Source organism: Quercus suber, unplaced genomic scaffold, assembly GCF_002906115.3.
Source record: "Quercus suber isolate HL8 unplaced genomic scaffold, Cork oak 2.0 scaffold_685, whole genome shotgun sequence".
Classification (NCBI taxonomy): domain Eukaryota; kingdom Viridiplantae; phylum Streptophyta; class Magnoliopsida; order Fagales; family Fagaceae; genus Quercus; species Quercus suber.
Window position 1 is genome coordinate 167,967 of NW_027070126.1, and position 22,081 is coordinate 190,047.

Sequence of the window (22,081 nt, forward strand, 5' to 3'; positions counted from 1 at the left end):
AAGAGGGGCTTAGTTGAATCCATAGACTCCTTTTCCAAGGAGGCTACCTTATGGAATAAGAACCATTTTGGCAACATTCACTACAAGAAGAAATGGATTCTAGCTAGATTTTATGGTATTCAAAAGGCTTTGCCAAACAACCCTTGTGCATCCCTCCTCACTCTTGAAAGGCAGCTTCAACAGGACCTTGATCATGTCCTAGATCAAGAGAAGGACCTTTGGCTGCTAAAGTCTAGGGTTAATAGGATGATACAAGGAGACCGAAACACCTCCTTCTACCACATGTCCACCTTAACTAGAAGGAAACGAAACCATATTGCCTTAGTAAAGGATGATATGAGGGAGTGAATCACCAGTGAAAAAAGGTAATAGAGTTTTGTCGGAGAGGGTTTATTTCCTTATATTCCACCTCACATGAGACGGCTAGCTAAGTCCCTATTCAACCCACTCAATGGTATAGCCAAATGTCAGAAGAGGTGAAATGCTCACTTAGTGCCATGGTGACAACTAAGGAAATTAAAATTGTGTTTTGGTCTATGAAACCCTACAAAGCCCCAGGTCCAAATGGGCTACATGCAGTCTTCTTCCAAATATTTTGACTTCTTACAGGATATTCAATTAGAAAGGAAGTGGAAAGGGCTTTCACTAGTACAAGAGTGCTAGGTTACCTCAATAAGACCCTTATTGTTCTTATTTCTGATATACAAGGTCCGGAAACCTTAGGGAATTATAGACCTATAAGTCTATGCAACACGATTTATAAAATCATTACTAAGGTGATTGTGGCCCGAATCAGACCTCATTTAGATAACATGATCTCTCCTTACCCAGCAGCCTTTATCCCGAGAAGAAGGAGAACGGACAACATCATTATAATTCAAGAGATTATTCCCTTCATGGGTAGAGTCAAAGGGGGAAAAGGTCATATGGCAATCAAAATTGACCTTGAAAAGGCCTATGACAAGATCGAATGGGGCTTTATCAGAGAAATGCTCATCCACTTCAATTTTCCAGACAATATTATTGATCACATTATGAGCTGCATGACGTCGGTGTCCACTTCACTCTTTTTTAATGGGGTTTGCCTAGAGCCTTTCTTACCTTCTAGAGGTATTAGGCAGGGAGATCCCCTCTCCTCCTACCTCTTCATTCTTTGCATGAAGTACTTGGGCCAACTAATCGAAGAAAAATGTACAGCCAAGCTCTAGCACCTCGTCAAAGCTTTTAGAAGTGGTTCGGATTTTTCTTACATTTTCTTTGCGGATGACCTAGTCCTTTTTGCTAGGGTTGATTCAGGGAATTGCCATACCATTAATGAGGTCCTCCAAGAGTTTTATAGAAGATCTGGCCAGACTGTGAGTAAAGCTAAATCTCGGGTGTACTTTTCACCCAATGTTGATCTAAATCTAAGAGAAAATCTAGCTGACATTCTTGGTTTTAGATTGACTCCTAATGTAGGCAAATATCTCGGCTTTCCCTTAAAACACTTTGGAAGTCGGGGGCATGATTTTAGCTTTGTGTTGGATAGAGTTAAAAAGAAGCTTGCAGGTTGGAAAGCAAATTTACACTCCGTGGCGGGTAGAAGGGTCTTGATCCAAGCTTCCTCATCCACCATACCCACTTATGCTATGCAGAGTGTTCAGCTCCTAGAAAAAAATTCTAAAAGGCATAGATAGGGTAAACAGGAACTTCCTGTGGGGGTCCATTGAAAACTCCAAAAAGATGCATTGGGTTGGTTGGAATAAAGTCACCACCCCAAAGGATAGGGGAGGTTTTGGGCTTCAATCAGCTAAATGAAGGAATACGACATTTTTAGCCAAGCTTAATTGGAGATTTCACTCGGAGGACAATGCTCCTTGGGCCAAGGTGCTCAAATTGAAATATGGAACCAAGCGCGCCTAAATTCTAGAAATGAAGCAAAGTTACCGGAGTCACCTATTTGGAAGGGTTTAAAGAAGGGAGAACATGTGTTCAAGGAGGGTATGAAATGGATTCTGAGTCATGAGAGCAACTTAGATTTCTGGTTGGATAGCTGGTCGGATTTGGGTCTGCTTAGATCCACCATTCACGGCCCAATCCCTCTAGAATCCACTAACCTGAAAGTTAAGGATGTCTTTCTCCCCTATGGTTGGAATTGGTCGGCCATTCCTTTTGATCTGCCTTCAGACATCAAAGAGTGCATTAAAGCGGTTCCTCTCCCCATTGCAACTAGAAGTGAAGATAAGCTAGCTTGGAAAGGGTCTTCCAATGGTGATTTCAGCTCTAAAGGTGCGTATTTACTAGCCACCAAGCCAACAGAAGCTGTTTCTTTCCTTGGTGCATGGATATGGAAACTAAATACTCTCCCCAAAATCCAAATGTTTCTCTGGCAGTGTATGTATAAGAGTGTGGGGGTGAGCTGCTGCTTGGCCGAAAGAGGGCTGAACATCCCCACAGTCTGCCCTTTATGTCACACGGAGCCCGAAACTATCAGCCATGCCCTTCTAGACTACTATATAGTGAAGCCCATATGGCAGCATTTGGGCCAGCAGGGGTTGAACCAACATTTTTATTCTTAGGAGCTGAGAGATTGGCTTAATTCAAATGCAAAACTCAAGGCTCCTTTCAATGCTAATGGAATTCCTTGGAACGTTATTTTTACTTTTGCTGTTTGGCTGATCTGGAAGCAACGTAACCAAGTGGTGTTTAATCACAAGAGCCTCAATTCGAATATCTTCAGGTTGATCAAGATGCAAGCCATTGAGTTTTTCCTTTGCATTAATCGTCCAAAATGCAACCACCAAATGATAACAAAACTCATTAGATGGGAAAGGCCTGAATCGGGCTGGTTGAAGCTCATTACTGACGGGTCATTTGATGATTTGTTGGGAAATGCTGGAGGGGGTGGACTGATCAGAGATGAGCAAGGGCAATGGGTAGCGGGTTTCACCAGGAAAATTGGGAAGACTAACAGCTTCATGGCAGAAGCTTGGGCTCTCCAAGATGGTCTTTTGTTATACAAGCAAATGAATTTGTCTAAGGTCATTGTTGAATCAGATGCCAAAGTTTTAGTTGATACTTTGAATGACCGAGGCTCTCATAACTCAATGATCTCTCCTCTCTTCAATGATTGTAAGTAGTTGGCCTCCAAAATTCCTCAGGTAGTTTTTAGACATATTTATCGTGAAGCTAACTCTTGTGTGGATCGACTAGCCAATCTGGGTCGTTTGCAACATTTAGATTTTGTTTTACATTCTAGTCTGCCTGTGGACTTAGTTTCATTTATCATGGCGGATTGCCAGGGAGTGTACTCTAAAAGGCTTGGACCTGCTTCTATGTTTTCTTCTTAGTTTAATATAATGCTTCCTTTTTACCACCAAAAAAAAAAAAAAAAAGAACCAATTTTTTATCTGGTAAATAACCAATTGTCAAAACTTTTGAAAATAGAGAATTAAATTATTTAAGCATAATTCTAACCAATTAGATTTTCACCAATACTTACTTTGAGGCCCAGGGCACTATTGTCAGCTTGGGAGTAATACGTGGAACACATAAATGGTGAGAGAAAGATCGAAAGTATGAAACAGAGAAGAGAAACAAGGTGGACAAACTAAGTTTGGATGATAAGCGAGCGTAGGAAAGTGACTACTGAGCCTAGAATCCAATGTGATCATAAAACATTAGCACATCTTCACTTCTGAGAAGCTAGTATTCTAATGTGCCTTTCTTCTCTTCCTTGTCTTCTTTCTCCCTCTGCCTACACAAAAGGGGAATCTCTGCCTTATATATAGGCATGGATGGTCAATGGGAAAGAATCCGATTCTTTCCAAATACCTTTATAACAAATGTGATCATTAGGCTGGGAAGGCCATGTTTTACATAATCTCTCTAATAAAAAATTAAAGATTCTAATAAGGACCAGAGTCAGGCTTGCTTAAAATGCGTTCAGCCACTAAAAAGTTTGTAGTTTAACTTATTAGTCAACTACTAAATGCCAGAACAGGCTGCATAGAAATTGGTCTGGCTGCTTGACAAAGATGGCTTCGGTGGTACGAATGCCAACTGAACATGGATTTTATGATTAAATAAGGTCGTGTCTTTATGTGTTTCTGATTCTCTCAAGTTGATTGTACTAGGATCTGGTTTTTAGGAAAAGATTTTCACTCTACCACTTTCACAGCAGCCAACTGGCTCTTATATCGCCTGAACGTATAGAACTATCAATTCCAAGTTGGGACAATGTGATATTGTATAACATTCAACTTATTACCATTTATTTATATTACAATACTGGACCAAAATATCTAAACTTACTTGAGCATGAACATTGTGCTAAAAAGTAGGAAATACAATTAAAGCATAGTTGTAATCAATGAAAATAATGTTTCCAAAACATCACCAAGAGAAAAATCACTTCTTCTCTGTAGATCTTCTGTATCTGGTTTTGCTGTTTGCTCAAAACATATGTTCAGACTCTAAAGAGTCCATACAAATACCTGTCACAGCAGAATGACACAATGCCTGCTATGAAGAAATTGAAATTGCAATAGTAACAACATCCTTCAAACTTCATAGAAATGGTAAATATGTTCCCTTTCTCAGCGCATTGCGGCAAATGGATTCCTCTTCCACTGAAGTGGTTGGTATTCCTTCTCTGTTTGTTCTAATTTAGTCCATGGGAACTTGTGTTTAGCCATCTTTTTCTTCCTTGCGGCTACTCCTAAGTAATCTCCCTGGTTCTACAGAACAAAATTGAAAAAGAATTAGTAACTAATTTACAGTATTTACACTATGAAGAAAACAGAAACGATATTAACTTTTTATTGATGCCTTAAAAACTCACTGCAATGAAATAATGGTTTGCAATTGTTTAAAATGTAATCAATGGCTGTCAAATAAAGGCTATACATTTCAAAATTTTAAAAATAAAGGATTCCAAACTTAAATATATTCATACCTTGAGACAGAGCCCTTCTTCAACATCACAAATGGGGTAATCACCTGGGCAGCAGTACTCAGTTCCAGTACAACAAACAGCATTTTCATATGGACAGCAACCATAAATCAGGCAAAAGTCATATAATTCATATATGCAGCAGCATGTCTCATCACTTGGACAGTAGGAGAAGTCCCCACATTCACTTGGTGAAGGAGAAGGAGGAGGTGGTGGTGGCGGTGGTGGTGTCACAGGAGTAGGTGGTGGTGGTGTAGTTGGGGATGGATAAGGAGATGGTGAAGAAGACTCTTTGGTTGGATATGAAGCCATAGCATTAATAGCACAGACTCCATATGTTAAATTGGTATTCCTTCTTATATAAAAGTATCCATCCATTCCCCAATATGTTCCCCATGAATTCTTCACTATCCAATAATCTTCACCATCTTCAGAACCATAGCCCACTATTAAAACGGCGTGGTCAATGTCATCAGGATCACTCGAACAGCTACCGTCATAGATACCCTGATTAGATGATATCATTTTAAGCACAATCAATTTCCCAGTAAAGATTTCCAAGTTAACATGAAAGCTTAATGAACTGAGATTAGACTTACACTTGTGTAAAGTTGAAAGTCAAGTGCAGAGCCATCCATACCCACACTAACGGGCTGCTGAACAGAAGCACATAAGAGAGCACCGTCTGATTCTGCTACATCTTTATAGCCATCAATGCTTACGACTTTGGTTTCCTCCTGATTAAAATAAAACACCATAAATGAGACAAAGATGGAAATGGTATTAAAAAAAAAAAAAAATTGCAACCATTTTGATATATGTTTTAAAGAAGTTTATACTCAAAATATTCTAGCAAGGGAAGAACAAACCTTGGTAATGAGGCAGGTTTCATCCACAAATTTGTAGGGATAATCAGCTTCTGTATCAATCCCCCCATTGCTTATAACCCATTCAAAAGCATAGTCCATATAGCCTCCATCACATCCATAGTTGGTAGTATCACAATCCATAAGTTCTTGTTCTGAAAGGCTAATAAGGTCTCCAGTGACTATGGCGTTTATTCCTTCTATAGCACCAGTTGTGGAGAATGCCCAGCAACTTCCTGTGAACATAAGCCGAATCCGCAATTGGTGATTGTTGTGATAGTGAAGTTAAAATGAACATGACTTCACAATTCTCTCAAACGAGACATAAACCTTTCGTTTAGCTTTTGCATTGAATTTGCTCGACAAAATTAAGATGTTTTGCCCTTTTGTTGTAGAGAAAACTATTGCTATATTAAAATCCATCCTGGGGCTCTTAGTGATTTATAACAGTATATCAATCCACCATAGAATTAGACTAACTATAGTCTTGGGACTTGTTAGCAAGTCCACCTCAAGAAAACAAATTTACAACCATGCTCCATTTATGTTCTACATTTTCAACTAGTTGGGCAGGAGACATACCTGCCATAACACTGCATATTGTTTGATTATATTAAGAAGTCAACCCTCAAATTTGGTTGTGATGCATGATTGAATTGTGCCCAACTTTCACATCTCAATTAAATAGATGTTGCAATTAAATATAGTTTGCTAATACTAATAAATAAATAAATAAACCTTGATGACTGAAAACTCTAATATCCTTGTATATTCAGACTTTTGTAGTTTTAAGACATTCATTACTCTCACTTTCTTCCAAATTCTTTAAGAACTGAATCTTGAAATATAAAGCCAGAACATCTAGTAAAATTAATTGGTTAGATGATACCGCTGAGATATTGGCTAAAACTTTCTTAGCTCATAAAAGTACAAGTCCAATTTAAAATTGATACAAGAAGCACAAGTTGTACTTAGTGGATACAAAAACAACATTTTTTTTTTTTTTTTTTTTAGAACAAGAACAACATTTTAAATCATATGATTGAGGCATTTTGATTATTACGAAATGGTCAGGTTAGTTTAACAATTTTTTTTTTTTTTTTTTGATTAGAAGGATAAATATATATTTTTAATACAAATCTTCTCCTTTCTTTTATTCCTTTCCCTCCTACTGCCTGAATGCTCTGGTGGTTGGGTTTTCATCTAAAATTCAGACCCTTTGACTTACAAGTAGTGCCAGCACAAAATAGAACTAAAAGTCAATGAACTCATGTCATTTGTCTTTTATTAATTTATTCTTTTTCTTAACTCTTAAGAAATCTACAGATTAAGGTCCTCCAACTTGATACAGTGGGTGTGGAGGGCTAGGATTCCATTATAAATAAATAAAAAATAATAATAATAACAAAATCTTTAATTCCAAAATTATAGACCTCAGAGAGTTTTAAGGCATTTGGGTTACCAAGTGGAGACTATAGTTGGGCTTAAAATGAGTTGGACTTAGGCCATACAAAACTCAAGGCTGGACTCTAGAGGGTAAAAGTCAACAATAGCTCTATGGGTCCATCCCGACTCACCTGTGGGGCCCACAACATGTGAGCCAGCTCTCCTGATACCTCCTCAAAAGCTAGATTTTAAAACAAGAATCTTAAGCGAAGGGCATTGAATCGTTGAATCTTGGCCTCAAAATCTTTTCCACATAAAGGCCGAGATATATCTATGTTTTTCTTTTATACTATTAAAGTTGTAATGGGAATATCCATCTTTTTTTTAAGTGAAAAAGGATCCTTTTCATTTAGATTGAATGTACTGAAAAGTAACTTAAGAAATGTGTGATCATTCTATCATCATATAAGAAGTCATCAATATATAATGACAAAATGTGTCATTTCTATTCATTTTTCCACACTACAAATACCTAATGGTTCAACCATGATTAACTTGTCACTGATTTTCAAATGGTTGCTCTGTCCCTTTTAATCCATAGGGAGAGGATTCTGTTATAATAGCATATCTAATGACTAATGAGTTACTAATGTTTAGATGAGAAATCGTTTGTGATTGTTCTCACACAACCACTATGAGAAATGGACACAATAAATCATATGATTGTTAACACTAAGTCAGTAACCAGAGTCAGTCTATCACTAGATATGCATACCAAATTACCAATACAATGTAAGTTAGAATGTATAAAATTACTCATCCAAGTATAGAAACTTACCACAATCGCCTTGGTCCTTAACGCCAGTGACAACTCCCTTTTTCCTCCAATCCAAGGAAGTAGGAGCATCATCACAAGATTGCAACTTTTCCTGCATACTCCCACTCAAAAGAGTGTTACTCATCTTGTTGAAAGGCTTCTTCACTTTCGACAAATAAGTCTTCTTGAACTCTTCATTGCTCAAATCCGCAAACTTGTTCAACCCCAAGCGATGTGCGCGGGGTGAGTTTCTCTTTGCATTGTTTTCAATTATGTACTTCAAATTCCTCCTGAAGTTCTCGAACCTCTTCTCGGCCTCCTCGGCATGTTTGTACACCCTTTTGTGCTCTTTTTTCCATTGTTGGAAGAGCTCGATCACTCTTTCCTCTGTAGGAAACTTGTCTTGCTCTTGACCCAATATAGAGTACTCACTCGGGAGACTAAAAGATAGGCATGTTAGTGAAGCCCAGATCAAGAACAGTATAGCCAGTTGAAACTTTTGGGAACCCATTTTCTCTAGTGGGTTTCCAGTGATGTTTGATTTGATCTTTCCACGTTCTGTCTACTCTATATAAAGGTAGACATACAAGGCTGTATTTCCAAGCCTACCAGTCAGCTCAAGAACACTGTATTTTTTTTTTTTTTTGTCCGCCCTTGCATATTTTAAATTTTACATGTATAAATCATACACATCATGTCAGAAATAGACCAAAATAACATTAGAATTCCATAGCAATATTACTATTTTGAGGGCATTTTGGTAGTTATCAATGAGCTGCAATACTTTTGTAAATGGGTTAAAAGTCATAGGTGTTGCTATCTGAATACTTGACTATCTATTTTTCCTGGCTTACCAAATTGTTTGGGTGATTTTGTAGTTCTCGTCTGCAATTCAGAGAGTTTGACTAGTGAGTGGAAGACCAAAATAAATACAAAGAGATATGTAGTATCTAACAGTCAAGCAATCAAGGATTGAAGCTGGGACTGGTGGGTTTGTTAGATAGATGAATTTAAAAGGCTCATGCAATAGGCACGTGGATGATTAAATCCAGGTCCACGCAAAGCACAAGGCCCGGATGATCTGGCCCAAACGTTTTATAAAAGATAATTGTTTTTAGGGGCTATTGGTAGAGAATGAAGGTTGTGAAACCGGACCGGACCGTATGGTCCAACCGAAGTAACCGGAAACCGTTTATCAATATGGGTTTTTAACTTCAAGGACCGGCCTGTAAAGAAAAACAATGAACTGTGCAAACCGCGATCGAACCTCTTGGATTTGAAAATTGTTGATGGTTCTTGCGTTCAGATCTGGATTTTATTTTTGGTAATTACCACCATTGTTGATGCTTCAAACCACCATGAGATGCTGTTAAACCTTTAGATCGCATCGCCTCTCTTTTTCTTTTCTGTCTCACTCGTGCTTTCTCTCTAATTTTTCTAGTTTTTTTTTTTTTTTTTTTGGTTTTTGCCATTTCAGTTTCTGTGTCTGGACTGAGGACTCTGGAGTTGCTTTGCAGGCGATGGAGATGGTGAAGTAATGCTTGGCTATCATCTACTCACTGACCAACTACTTTATTCTTGGGTTTTGTTTTGTAGTTGGGCTATTATTTAATGAGTAGGCTTCTAGCTGCTGCTTCTTTTTAAGTCCTTTATCTTTTTTTTTGTTTTCCACTTTTAAATTTCATTGGAAAGTTGACCGTTCAAATGGGCTCAAGCATCGGGCATGGGCTTGGTTTAATTTGTGCCTGAGGCATGGGCTTAATTTAGACGTAGGCTTCATAAATAAATTATATATATATATAGTTTATTTTTATAAAATTATGTTTTTGGTACCTAAATTTTTTTTTTTATTTTAGTCAAATTTTCTATTATTTCTAATTTAATATATTTATTTATTTATTAAATAATAATTAAATTATTTTTGACATTATTACAGTTCGACCTTAATTCAACCTCGATTCGACTTTAAAAACTTTGATTTTTTTTTTTTTTTTTGGGTTCATTGAACGGTTTGAGTATAAAAACCATTAGAATGTACGTTCCAAAATTTTAAATAAAAGTTTAGGCGTATTGTGCTACTAGTAATGTTCTACACTTCTTGCCTTCTACTGCCACTGGAGATTACGTTTTTCTATATAATGCAATTGCAAATGGATACTTTGTGGGTGGCTTTGACAACACCAACTTTTCCTTTAGTCCTTGGGAGTAAATTCCTAGTTGATACTACTTTGGAAGGGTATATAAATAAGGACAAAGTTTAGTTGTAACTTTAGACTATAAACTTATTTAATATCTTTTTATTGGAGGTGAATTTTAACAAATCCACCATTAGATTACATCTTCTTCTTATATCCTCTATTCTTGCAAAATTTCAAAAAAATTAAAGATCAATAGCTATGTCATCAATAAATTTTTTAAATTGCAAGTTTTTGTAATTTAAAATTATGGACAAAATATAAGCTTATAGATCATATAGTAAATGATATCTAATTGACACAAAATTTAACATATGTATTAAGGGTGTAAAGAACATACAATTCAACGGTTAGATTTTCAAAATATGTTGTAGTATTTATTTTATTGAGTGAGTTTGTAGCCTTAACTACAACCAATTTTGTAACTAAACTTTGTCCTATAACTTTGANGTTAGATAGATGAATTTAAAAGGCTCATGCAATAGGCACGTGGATGATTAAATCCAGGTCCACGCAAAGCACAAGGCCCGGATGATCTGGCCCAAACGTTTTATAAAAGATAATTGTTTTTAGGGGCTATTGGTAGAGAATGAAGGTTGTGAAACCGGACCGGACCGTATGGTCCAACCGAAGTAACCGGAAACCGTTTATCAATATGGGTTTTTAACTTCAAGGACCGGCCGTAAAGAAAAACAATGAACTGTGCAAACCGCGATCGAACCTCTTGGATTTGAAAATTGTTGATGGTTCTTGCGTTCAGATCTGGATTTTATTTTTGGTATTACCACCATTGTTGATGCTTCAAACCACATGAGATGCTGTTAAACCTTTAGATCGCATCGCCTCTCTTCTTCTTTTCTGTCTCACTCGTGCTTTCTCTCTAATTTTTCTATGTTTTTTTTTTTTTTTTTGGGTTTTTGCCATTTCAGTTTCTGTGTCTGGACTAGGACTCTGAGTTGCTTTGCAGGCAATGGAGATGGTGAAGTAATGCTTGGCTTCATCTACTCACTGACCAACTACTTTATTCTTGGGTTTTGTTTTGTAGTTGGGCTATTATTTAATGAGTAGGCTTCTAGCTGCTGCTTCTTTTTAAGTCCTTTATCTTTTTTTTTGTTTTCCACTTTTAAATTTCATTGGAAAGTTGACCGTTCAAATGGCTCAAGCATCGGGCATGGGCTTGGTTTAATTTGTGCCTGAGGCATGGGCTTAATTTAGACGTAGCTTCATAAATAAATTATATATATATATAGTTTATTTTTATAAAATTATGTTTTTGGTACCTAAATTTTTTTTTTATTTTAGTCAAATTTTCTATTATTTCTAATTTAATATATTTATTTATTTATTAAATAATAATTAAATTATTTTTGACATTATTACAGTTCGACCTTAATTCAACCTCGATTCGACTTTAAAAACTTTGATTTTTTTTTTTTTTTTTGGGTTCATTGAACGGTTTGAGTATAAAAACCATTAGAATGTACGTTCCAAAATTTTAAAATAAAAGTTTAGGCGTATTGTGCTACTAGTAATGTTCTACACTTCTTGCCTTCTACTGCCACTGGAGATTACGTTTTTCTATATAATGCAATTGCAAATGGATACTTTGTGGGTGGCTTTGACAACACCAACTTTTCCTTTAGTCCTTGGGAGTAAATTCCTAGTTGATACTACTTTGGAAGGGTATATAAATAAGGACAAAGTTTAGTTGTAACTTTAGACTAAAACTTATTTAATATCTTTTTATTGGAGGTGAATTTTAACAAATCCACCATTAGATTACATCTTCTTCTTATATCCTCTATTCTTGCAAAATTTCAAAAAATTAAAGATCAATAGCTATGTCATCAATAAATTTTTTAAATTGCAAGTTTTTGTAATTTAAAATTATGGACAAAATATAAGCTTATAGATCATATAGTAAATGATATCTAATTGACACAAAATTTAACATTGTATTAAGGGTGTAAAGAACATACAATTCAACGGTTAGATTTTCAAAATATGTTGTAGTATTTATTTTATTGAGTGAGTTTGTAGCCTTAAACTACAACCAATTTTGTAACTAAACTTTGTCCTATAAATAATCCCCTTTGTAGATATAATAAGATAAAAACATGATCCCATGAATTATCTAATATTTCGTGAATTATTGGTCAGTAATTTATATATATATATATATATATATATATATAATTCCACAGTTAAAATAATGAAAAGAAGAAATTTAAACCTTAAACGTTTTAGTTTAAAACCTAAAAAATTATCTTTAATTACAAAGCTATTAAGGTTAGTGTATGTATGGTGTTAATCAAACAATGGAAAGTATTAGTGTGTTTGGCTCTAACTTATTTGCCATTTTTTTTTTTTGACTTTTTATTTCAACCTTTTGGTAATAAACTAGATTTTAGTCTTTTGTTAAATATTAAAGTTACAATTTCTTTTTTAATAAATACTATACAAATAAACGACTGAAAGAATATGTTTTCAAACACATACTAAACAACTTAAGCTGATGAGGACTTAATCGCCGCCCTGGACTATAATACTGTATTATCTCTATAGTTGTTGAGGCACGTATTTATGCATCACATCCCATTGGATTTACCAATACTAAAAAAGTCAGCAAAGCGTGTGACTGACAAACAACCTCGCAGGTTATAAAAAAAAAAAAAAGGACTAACAAGTAACAACCTCGCAGGTTATCAAAAAAAAAAAAAAAAAGACTAACGATCTCGCACGAAGATAATGTTAACAAATACCGTACTACTTTTTTTCCCCTTTTCTCTTTAGAACAAAATCCCGTACTACTTCCTGACTGGTGGTGGCGCTGCTTGGCATTTCTTTGCAATTTGCATATTAGGATTTTGGCTTAAATATATTTGTCCTTATTAAAGTTTAGTTAAATGATACATCAAGTCTAAAGTAATTATTTTTGGTCTTTTTAAATAATGTGGTTAAACTAAAAATTAACATGTCATTATTTCTTAAAGACTGAAAATGATCATTTTAAATTTGTTAAAGTCTAAAATCATTTTACTCAAAAAAAAAAAAAAAAGTATAAAATCATTCCCTTTTAAGCATTTTAGGCAATAAAGGTAATCATTTTAAGAGTGCGTTTGCCTAGCACTGAAGTTGCGTTTAAGCTGCGTTTGCCTTTTTTTGGCTGGTCCCATGGCACTATTCATGGACCAGTCAAAACACAAAAACGTGTGAACAGTATTCGTGAACAGTATTTTGCCTTTAAAAAATATATTTTGTTATAGTATTTTTAGCAATAAGTTTTCAGTTTTTCAGCAAAGTAAGCGGTATCCAAATAGACTCTAAATTTGGAAGAGACTAAAAAAAATCACTTTAAATTTCAAGGATTAAAATCGCTGATGAGCAAATGTTTAGTAACCGGTCCAGTACTACTGCACACTATTGGTGTGATGGTTACTCTACAAATATAAGTACTTGTAGGGTGTAGGAGGTAAGGGCCGAAGTTCAAGTTTCCAAGAGAGAATTTCACACACATATATACTTATATTAAATTAGAGTAGAATTTCTATCTTGTAAAAAAAAAAAAAAAAAAAAGAAAAGAAAAGAAAAGAAGAAGAAGTAACCAGTCTAGTAATTTTTGATCTATTAGATAGGCCTTCAGCTGGTCTATTCAATATTTTGAAAGAGTTGTGGCACTTTATACTTTAATCATCCCAAAATAAATATTACAAATCTTTGTTAGGAAGGTGTGTCGCATTATTCAAACAACAAAAGCTAACTTGCTCAAGTGTCACATTGGAATAGACTTATTCTCATCTATATCTATATATATTTTACTAAAAGCTTAAGCGTAGTAGAATTTAATGTTGTTATACTCACGTTGAGCTACATCAGCAGTCACGTTATTATTTTTTGTTTCCAAATTTTCTTATATATATTTTTAAACATTTTTTCATTAAAGATGACTTAAAAACTCCATTATTTAAAAATTAAAATATCTTTTAACTATTATTTTTATTATTAATTTTTCAAAACTCTCCGTCCCTTTTACCTCTTCATCTCCCTACTACTTTCTATCTTAATATCTTTCTTTCTCTACATTTTTATCTTCCTTTATTTTGACTTTTTTTATTCTCAACATCTTACTATAAATTTGACATTTTCTTTTTCATTCTATGCATAGTTTTCTCACAAAAAAATTTACTTCTCTCTCTCTCTCTCAATTTGTTTTTCATTTTTTGTTTATTTTTTATTTTATTTTTATTGCATCAATTCTTTAGGTTGGTGAATTTTTGTCTTAATTAGAATTCTACTTTGGGTTGATACAATTTAGTTTTGTGTTTTGAATTGTTATCTTTTATATGCTCTTTGATTAAATATTATCCTATTGCATTATACATAGAGTATATAATAATATAATGTTATTATATTACATAGAATGACTTGAACAATTTGATGTTTATTGCTATATATTTTATTTTTACTTTTTTTTCCTCTCATCTTATTTTATTCTACATTTAAATCTAATCACTTCCTCCATACTATTAAATTATGCAGCATAAATCAAGAAAAAGGCTAAACACAAACTTGCCTTCCTTTATCATACATTGGGGGAATCAAAATATTTGTGTGATAAAGGGTCATATAATTTATAATTTAGATAGTGCCCTTTGAATGTGTCTAGGCCTTTGGATTGAGCAATTTGTAAACTTAAAAGGCTATTGGGAATGAATTTTTTGAATCAAGTCTAAAAAAAATATGAACTACTATATATCATTTAGATAAAAACTTTTATCCTAGATACATTAATATTTTGTTGCCACAAATTTAAATCACATAAACTTAATAATTTTATATTATGTGTTAGCATTGTCTCTACTTCTTCTTCTCAAAAATATTATGTATCATTTTCAAAGGATGTCAACATATTGATCTTATGGGAAATGTGGGGCCTGGAACTTGACAACCTTGGCCCACTTTACATCCGGCCCAAGGACCATGCCGAGGAGGAAGGAACGTCCGAGGATGAAGGGTGAAAGTCTGAGTTGCTAGGAACCCTGCCGAGGATGACCCTGCCCTCGGCCAACCGAGACCAACACTAAGCGGAGGAGCAAGTCCAGGATAAGCTGTCACCTCCACACTAAATGCGCTCACCTAACTCCTCGACCGCACTAATGGAGATGTGACTTTGGACAGGGTAGCCTTGGTTGCTGCAACTCACATGAGTGCTGGTAAAGCGGTTGATGGGATAGGCGGTCAGAAGGGAGAGGATGGATAATCAACAAGTGGAAGAAAGAGATTGTGAAAAAGGGCTATATAAGGGGAAGAAACAGATCAGCTAGGGGGGTTCTTTTCCCTGGATGATCCCCTAGGAGAGAGGGAGACCACTGTCAAGCTCCTCGGACCAGTTTCGAGGGCACACCTTGGAGGGTAATCTTGGTTTCCAGCCTTCGATGGAGGTGAATGCCAATTAGGGTTGTCCGCTTACTAGGGTATAGTTCTTGAACCCACTCTCTACAAATTCATTGTACTGGGCTAACTAGGCTTGAGTCCACTCTCTCAACAGTAGAAGTGCTCAAATCCGGTCTTTACAATTGGTGCCATTTGTGGGAAGAACTAGTGTAGCAAGCGCAACGGTCGATGATTCCTCCGTTGGAGGCTTGTGCGAGGTTAGGCAGTTTTTCGTCACCACCAGCGACACCAATCCCAATCCATAAAAAAAAAAAAGGGAAAGAAGGAACAACAAACAATGACGTGTTTGCACAAGAAATAATCATTGCAGAAAAGTAGAAGATTCAGAGAAAAAAGGAAATGGAATAAACATTGCAGCATTTTATTAAACAGAAAATAAATACATGATACAAACAGAGGCTCAGACAGGCTTGTTTTAAAGCTAATTCTACAAATAGAGCCCAAACGGGCTTGTTCTAAAGCTAACCCTAGAAAGGAGGGCTGAGGCAGGCTTGTTTTAAGGCTACCAACAACCTCCAGGCTAGTGCGGATAGAGCCGGCACGAAAAGAGGAGTAGATGCAAGAGAGCCTGATGGCCCTTCCCATGATGTTCTCTTGCTGCTTTCCCAGCCCCATGGTGATTAACCATTGGACGCGGCAACACCCGGGCACCGGACATGACGTAATCTTACGAGCCTCCACTGGCGGGTAGGCCAAGCGTGAGTCACTGCCAGCTTGAAGGGCAGGCATGGACGCGCACCAGAGAAAGGCGTTATGTACTTCATGGACCTCCTTCCTGACTGCCATGCACGACATCATTAGGATGACGCCCAAACCTTGCCACGCCAGAAGTCTGACGCAAACTACAACCGCAAGGCTCTCAATCAAGAGGAGGACCTTTGGCATGCGTGCCCTCACCCTCATCCAAACCATCCCATTCCTCCAAACTTTGATCACAATCCTGGCAAAGTTATTGAAGGGGCTCGGAGGGCTGAAGGGCCGTGTCTTCTGTTTAACTAGAGGTTCGTAGAGTGTGGAAGGACGATTTCCCCGGAAAGCCTTATATAACGGGCGAAGGTTAGTGGGAATTAGTCCACATGGAATTCGAAAGAAGAATTATCAGTGACATTAATCCAAACCGAATTCTAAAGAAGCCATCAATCGCTGGATCTGCATTGATCCATGAGGATATTAATGAGAGCGCGCCTCGCACATCGATTCATCAAGCGCGGAACGCGAACAGTCATGAGACGCCTCGTGATTGAGGAGGGCAGAAACTTGGAGCAAAGGAGGGGCTACTACCACGCGTAAGGATAGAAATTCGAGCCACCCCTGTCCAGGGCAACACGGGGTCAAGGGTTTGGTCTGAGGAATAGCCCATTTCCTGCGAAGCAAGGCCGAGGCCGTCATCACGCCAAAAACAAACTTCCCAGCGCGGGGGACAAATTCCTTCACTCCAAACAGAAGAACACCTGGGTACTAGGCTGAACCAAGGTCTTCCACGGTTCTCGGACCTAAACTTTCGGTGAAACTAGTTACTTACAGAAGAACACCTAGGTACTAGGCTGAACCAAGGTCTTCCACGGTCCTCGGACCCAAACTTTCAATGAAACTAGTTACTTACAGAAGAACACCTGGGTACTAGGCTGAACCAAGGTCTTCCACAGTCCTCGGACCCAAACCTTCAGTGAAACTAGTTACTTACAGAAGAACACCTGGGTACTAGACTGAACCAAGGTCTTACATGGTCCAAGGACCCAAGCCTATGGGGAAACTAGTTACTTACAGAAGAACATAAGCGTTAGACAGAACCAAGGCCTTGCATGGTCCTCAGACTCAAGCCTATGGAAAAACTAACCACCCAAATATACCTAGGTACTAGACTGAACCAAGGTCTTGCATGGTCCAAGGACCCAAGCCTATGGGGAAACTAGTTACTTACAGAAGAACATAAGCTTTAGACAGAACAAAGGTCTTGCATGGTCCTCGGACTCAAGCTTATCGGAAAACTAAACACCCAAATATACCTGGGTACTAGACTGAACCAAGGTCTTGCATGGTCCAAGGACCCAAGCCTATGGAAAACTAGTTACTTAAAGAAGAACATAAGCGTTAGATAGAACAAAGGCCTTGCATAGTCCTCGGACTCAAGCCTATGGCAAAACTAACCACCCAAATATACTTAGGTACTAGACTGAACCAAGGTCTTATATGGTCCAATGACTCAAGCCTATGGGGAAACTAGTTACTTACAGAAGAACACCTAGGTACTAGACTGAACCAAGGTCTTGCATGGTCCAATGACTCAAGCCTATGGGGAAACTAGTTACTTACAGAAGAACACCTGGGTACTAGACTGAACCAAGGTCTTGCATGGTCCAAGGACCCAAGCCTATGGGGAAACTAGTTATTTACAGAAGAACATAAGCGTTAGGCAGAACCAAGGCCTTACATGGTCTTTGGACTCAAACTTATGGGGAAACTAACCACTGCAAGGAAAACCTGTGGGCTAGGCCGAACCAAGGTATTGCATGGTCCTCGGACTCAAACCTAGGGGAAAACTAGCTACTTATAGGAGAGTAAAAGCGTTGGATAGAACCAGGATATTGAGCAAAGCATTAAAATACGACAAGTGAAAGGAAGCATCATTCGAAGAACTTAAAACAAATGATTGGATATATTACACAAAAAATAGTTTCGTTACAATGTCACCAAGAAAAAAATTAAAAATAAAAAGAAAGCGGGATCAGGATGGCCCCAGCCGTCAACACAGGGTAGCTCGACGAGAGGGCCTAATTCCCCAACTCGGTAGACAGCTTGTCCTAAGGAGTCTCTTAGAGGGCTTCGACTGGTGCCTCGTGACCTTGGCTTGGAAGGGCTACTTCGGAGGACCTTCCCCAGTAAGAGGGATCTGAGGGACAGCAAGCATAGCTTGGGAGTTAGTAGAAGGCTTCACCGCATCCTTGGGCGCTTCTTCGCTATTAGTCCCTACCCCCTCCAATGTTCCGTGGCGCTCGGTCTCCTTAACAGGCTTATCAGCTAAAGTTGAGTCCTCGACAGCACTGGCCCGACCTTCATCTGTCGCTTGTAAGGCGGAGCTCGCCTCAGGAGTGGCGGGGACAAGCTCGTGAATTGCAGGGGGGTAATACACCCTGTCGGCCCTCTTGAGCTCGGACAAGGCCTCGACCCCTGCTTGGTTGAGAGCCTCATTCCAGGTCTGGGAGCAGTAGCGCCTGCATACTTCAAGCACTTAAGCCTTAAGGGCAGCCTCGATCTTAGCCACCCCCTCAGCAAAGGCCTCTTCCTCCGCTTAACATCTATTCTCGCAAACACGACCTTTTCTTTAGCCTTCACGGCCTCGCCCCTGGCTTACTCGGCAGCACCTCTCGCCCCCATTGCCTCGGCCAACTCCTGCTTTAGGTTGGCAATATGCTCTTTGGCAACCTGCAGCTGACCCTCAACATCTCGCAAGCGCCCTGTCTGGTCCTTGGCTTGTTTCATAGCATCGGCTAGGTTAGATGCCACGCTATCTCGGGCCCTTGTCATCTCCTCCAAATCCTTCATTGCCCTCTTAAGATCGGCCTCAGATCTCTTAAGGGTATTCGTGGCATTCAAGTACTTGTCGCGCTCCTGGCTTAGAGCTTTACCCTGGCTGTCGGCTTCCTCGTCCAGCCTAAAAGTGGCCTGGATAGCCTGCCAGCCAAAGCAAGTACACCGTAAGTTGAGGACTAAGCAATAAAATTCAAACAAGGGAACAGGTCTCAGAAGTCTTACCATGCCCAGGTACCTTTTAAGGTTACGGGCAACTTCTTGCCTCATCATGCCCCTCAGCTCAGCCATGTCGACAGGGAGAAGGAGGGACCTCTCCAGGGCATCAGCTACTAAGCCCCCTCGCCCCCTCGAAAGTCCCTAAGAGTGGCATCGTCCATCAAAGGCTTCTCGTGAAGCATAGCAGCGGGCAGCCAGGCTTGGGGCTCAGACCGCTGGACGACCTCTTTCCACTTACTCTGACCACCAATCCTCAGCTACTTGGAAGGTCAACGGGCTTCATCTTCCTCTTAGGAGGAATGAGATCTCCCCTCGTCCATAGGGTCTTTGCCCTTGGAAGGCCTCTTCCTCTTCGGGTCGGTGGACTCGAGCTGAGGGCCTGAGATTGTCGGAGTGGAGGACGACTTGGCCTGCGTAGGCAAAGGCTTAAGCGGGAGAGGAGGAAGCTTGGGTGCGGGTGGAGGAGGCTTGGGCTGTAACTCCCTTGGCATGTCCTTCCCTGGCTTGCCCTCAAGCAAGTCAAACAGATTGGTTCGGGGTTGCCTCTTGGAACCCATTTCAGCCCGAATACCAGCCCTTGGAGGCAAGAGATCGGCTTCAGACAAATGGGGATCCCCCAAGTCACCAGAAGGATCCTTGGATAGATAGGCTTGGTCGAATGCGCCAAATTCGTCGTCGGATGAACCCAGATCAACTACTTCTCCCTCCTTTTCCAAACTTTCTCCTTCGACTTCTGCAGCTTGATAGGACGAGGAAGAACCTGCCAACGGGACGCCCTCTGGAATGGACGATCCTTCAGAAAATGAAAACCCTTGCTCCACCATAGTGATTTGTCAAAGCCGAGGATCACGAGCCCTGATCACGTACTTTAGGGCTGGGAACGACTTCTGGGTCGGANTTGAAAGAGTCATGCCCCGGCCTAGCGATATCAAAACCTCCAACTTCGCACGTCGATCTTTTTGAGGGGCTATTTGTGGGCCTGAGAACTTGACAACCTGGCCCACTTTACATCCGGCCCAAGGACCATGCCGAGGAGAAGGAACGTCGAGGATGAAGGGTGAAAGTCTGAGTTGCTAGGAACCCTGCGAGGATGACCCTGCCCTCGGCCAACCGAAACCAACACTAAGCGGAGGAGCAAGTCCAGGATAAGCTGTCACCTCACACTAAATGCGCTCACCTAACTCCCTACAGCACTAATGGAGATGTGACTTCTGGACAGGACACCTTGGTTGTTGCAACTCACAGAGTGCTGGTAAACGGGTGATGGGAAGGGGTCAGAAGGGAGAGGGCATGGATATCAACAAGTGGAAGAAAGAGATTGTGAAAAAGGGCTATATAAGGGGAAGAAACAGATAAGCTAGGGGGGTTCTTTTCCCTGATGATCCCCTGGGAGAGAGGGAGACCACTGTCAAGCTCTTCGGACCAGTCCGAGGGCACACCTTGGAGGGTAATCTTTGTTGCAGCCTTCGATGAGGTGAATGCCACATTAGGCGTTGTCCGCTTCTAGGGTAGTTCTTAAACCCACTCTCTACAAATTCATTGTACTGGGCTAACTGGGCTTAAGTCCACTCTCTCAATAGTAAGTGCTCAAACCCGGTCCTACAGGAAAAGTTACATAAATATTGAGAAAAAATGTTTTATATTACAATCTACTAAAAATGTTTTAAAAAAAATATTTAAACCTTTCTATTTTTCATATCACTGACGTGTTTTACAACTACCACATGTGTTAACTTAAGTCTTAATATTTTTAAGTTGTTTCAGTAAAAAGGAAAAAAAGAAAAAAAGAAAAAAAGTAAAGGTAGTAACAAAAGAGGAGTTCATGTACAGTTTTTTGCAAAATGAAATATCTGTTTTGTAAGGCCACCAAACTTGATAATTTGCAAATGATGGTATCACTTGCAACAATATTTGCATAGTTATATAGTTCCATCTAAAGCAATCGTATATACTTTTAGTTATCCAAAAACACATATCTATCGATAGTTAAACGTTCATCTTGGGTAGTTTTAACTTTTCATATAATTTACCTTACAAATTCATCTATTTTAATTTAGATTTTTTTTTTTCAAAAAAAAAAAAAACTTTAATTTAGATATTTATAAGTAAACAATGAAATAATGATTCATGAATAAAAAAAAAAAAAAAATTATCTATACGTATTTATCTTGTGTGGTTGTAACCTTACATATAATTTTACATTTATATATTTATCCACTTTAATTTAGATGTTTATAACTTAATAATGAAATCTATAAATAAGGTAATTAAAACAATCATATTTCTACAATTCAAAAAGTCACAATTTCTTTTTTTCTAAAAAGGGCCTTTTACATTTCTTTGGAACTAGTTTTAAAATTTTTTTATAAACTTTTGACATACCAATAACCTAACCACTTCTTACATTAAAAAAAAATTTTAAGGCTCATTATTACTTTCATTAATATATTATGGATATCTTAATTGATTGAGATCAAACTAGAGAAATGTCTTTCATATTTTCTTTAAAAAAAAAAAAAACCCTTTGACATATCACTAATGTAACTACATCTATAACCATTAGAGCCATCCATGATATCTATTCCTTGTTGATAACCATAAAATTTACAACTAGCAAGGGAACATACAAAGTAATAAAGAATAAATGAAGAAAGAAAAAAGAAAGAAAGAAATGAAATCAAAC

General features: G+C 38.2%; 1 protein-coding gene across 1 annotated transcript; it reads right to left on the minus strand.

Annotated features, from left to right (window-relative positions):
* Positions 1–4,210: 4,210 nt before the first annotated feature.
* LOC112000247 (low-temperature-induced cysteine proteinase) lies at positions 4,211–8,563 on the minus strand. Its single transcript, XM_024032344.2, has 5 exons — positions 8,024–8,563; positions 5,803–6,035; positions 5,533–5,670; positions 4,937–5,440; positions 4,211–4,718 (listed from the first exon to the last, which is right to left on the minus strand). Exons 1-5 carry the CDS (start codon positions 8,511–8,513, stop codon positions 4,578–4,580), a joined length of 1,506 nt encoding a protein of 501 aa, XP_023888112.1. The 5' UTR covers positions 8,514–8,563; the 3' UTR covers positions 4,211–4,577.
* Between the last annotated feature and the right edge of the window lie 13,518 nt (positions 8,564–22,081).

Coding starts and splice junctions, on each gene's coding strand:
- LOC112000247 (XM_024032344.2), bottom strand. CDS start 8,513: ATGGGTTCCCAAAAGTTTCAACTGGCTATACTGTTCTTGATCTGGGCT. Junction 5,671..5,802: donor AAACCTGCCTCATTACCAAG/GTTTGTTCTTCC, acceptor TATTTTAATCAG/GAGGAAACCAAAGTCGTAAG. Junction 4,719..4,936: donor AAGAAGGGCTCTGTCTCAAG/GTATGAATATAT, acceptor TTTGTTCTGTAG/AACCAGGGAGATTACTTAGG.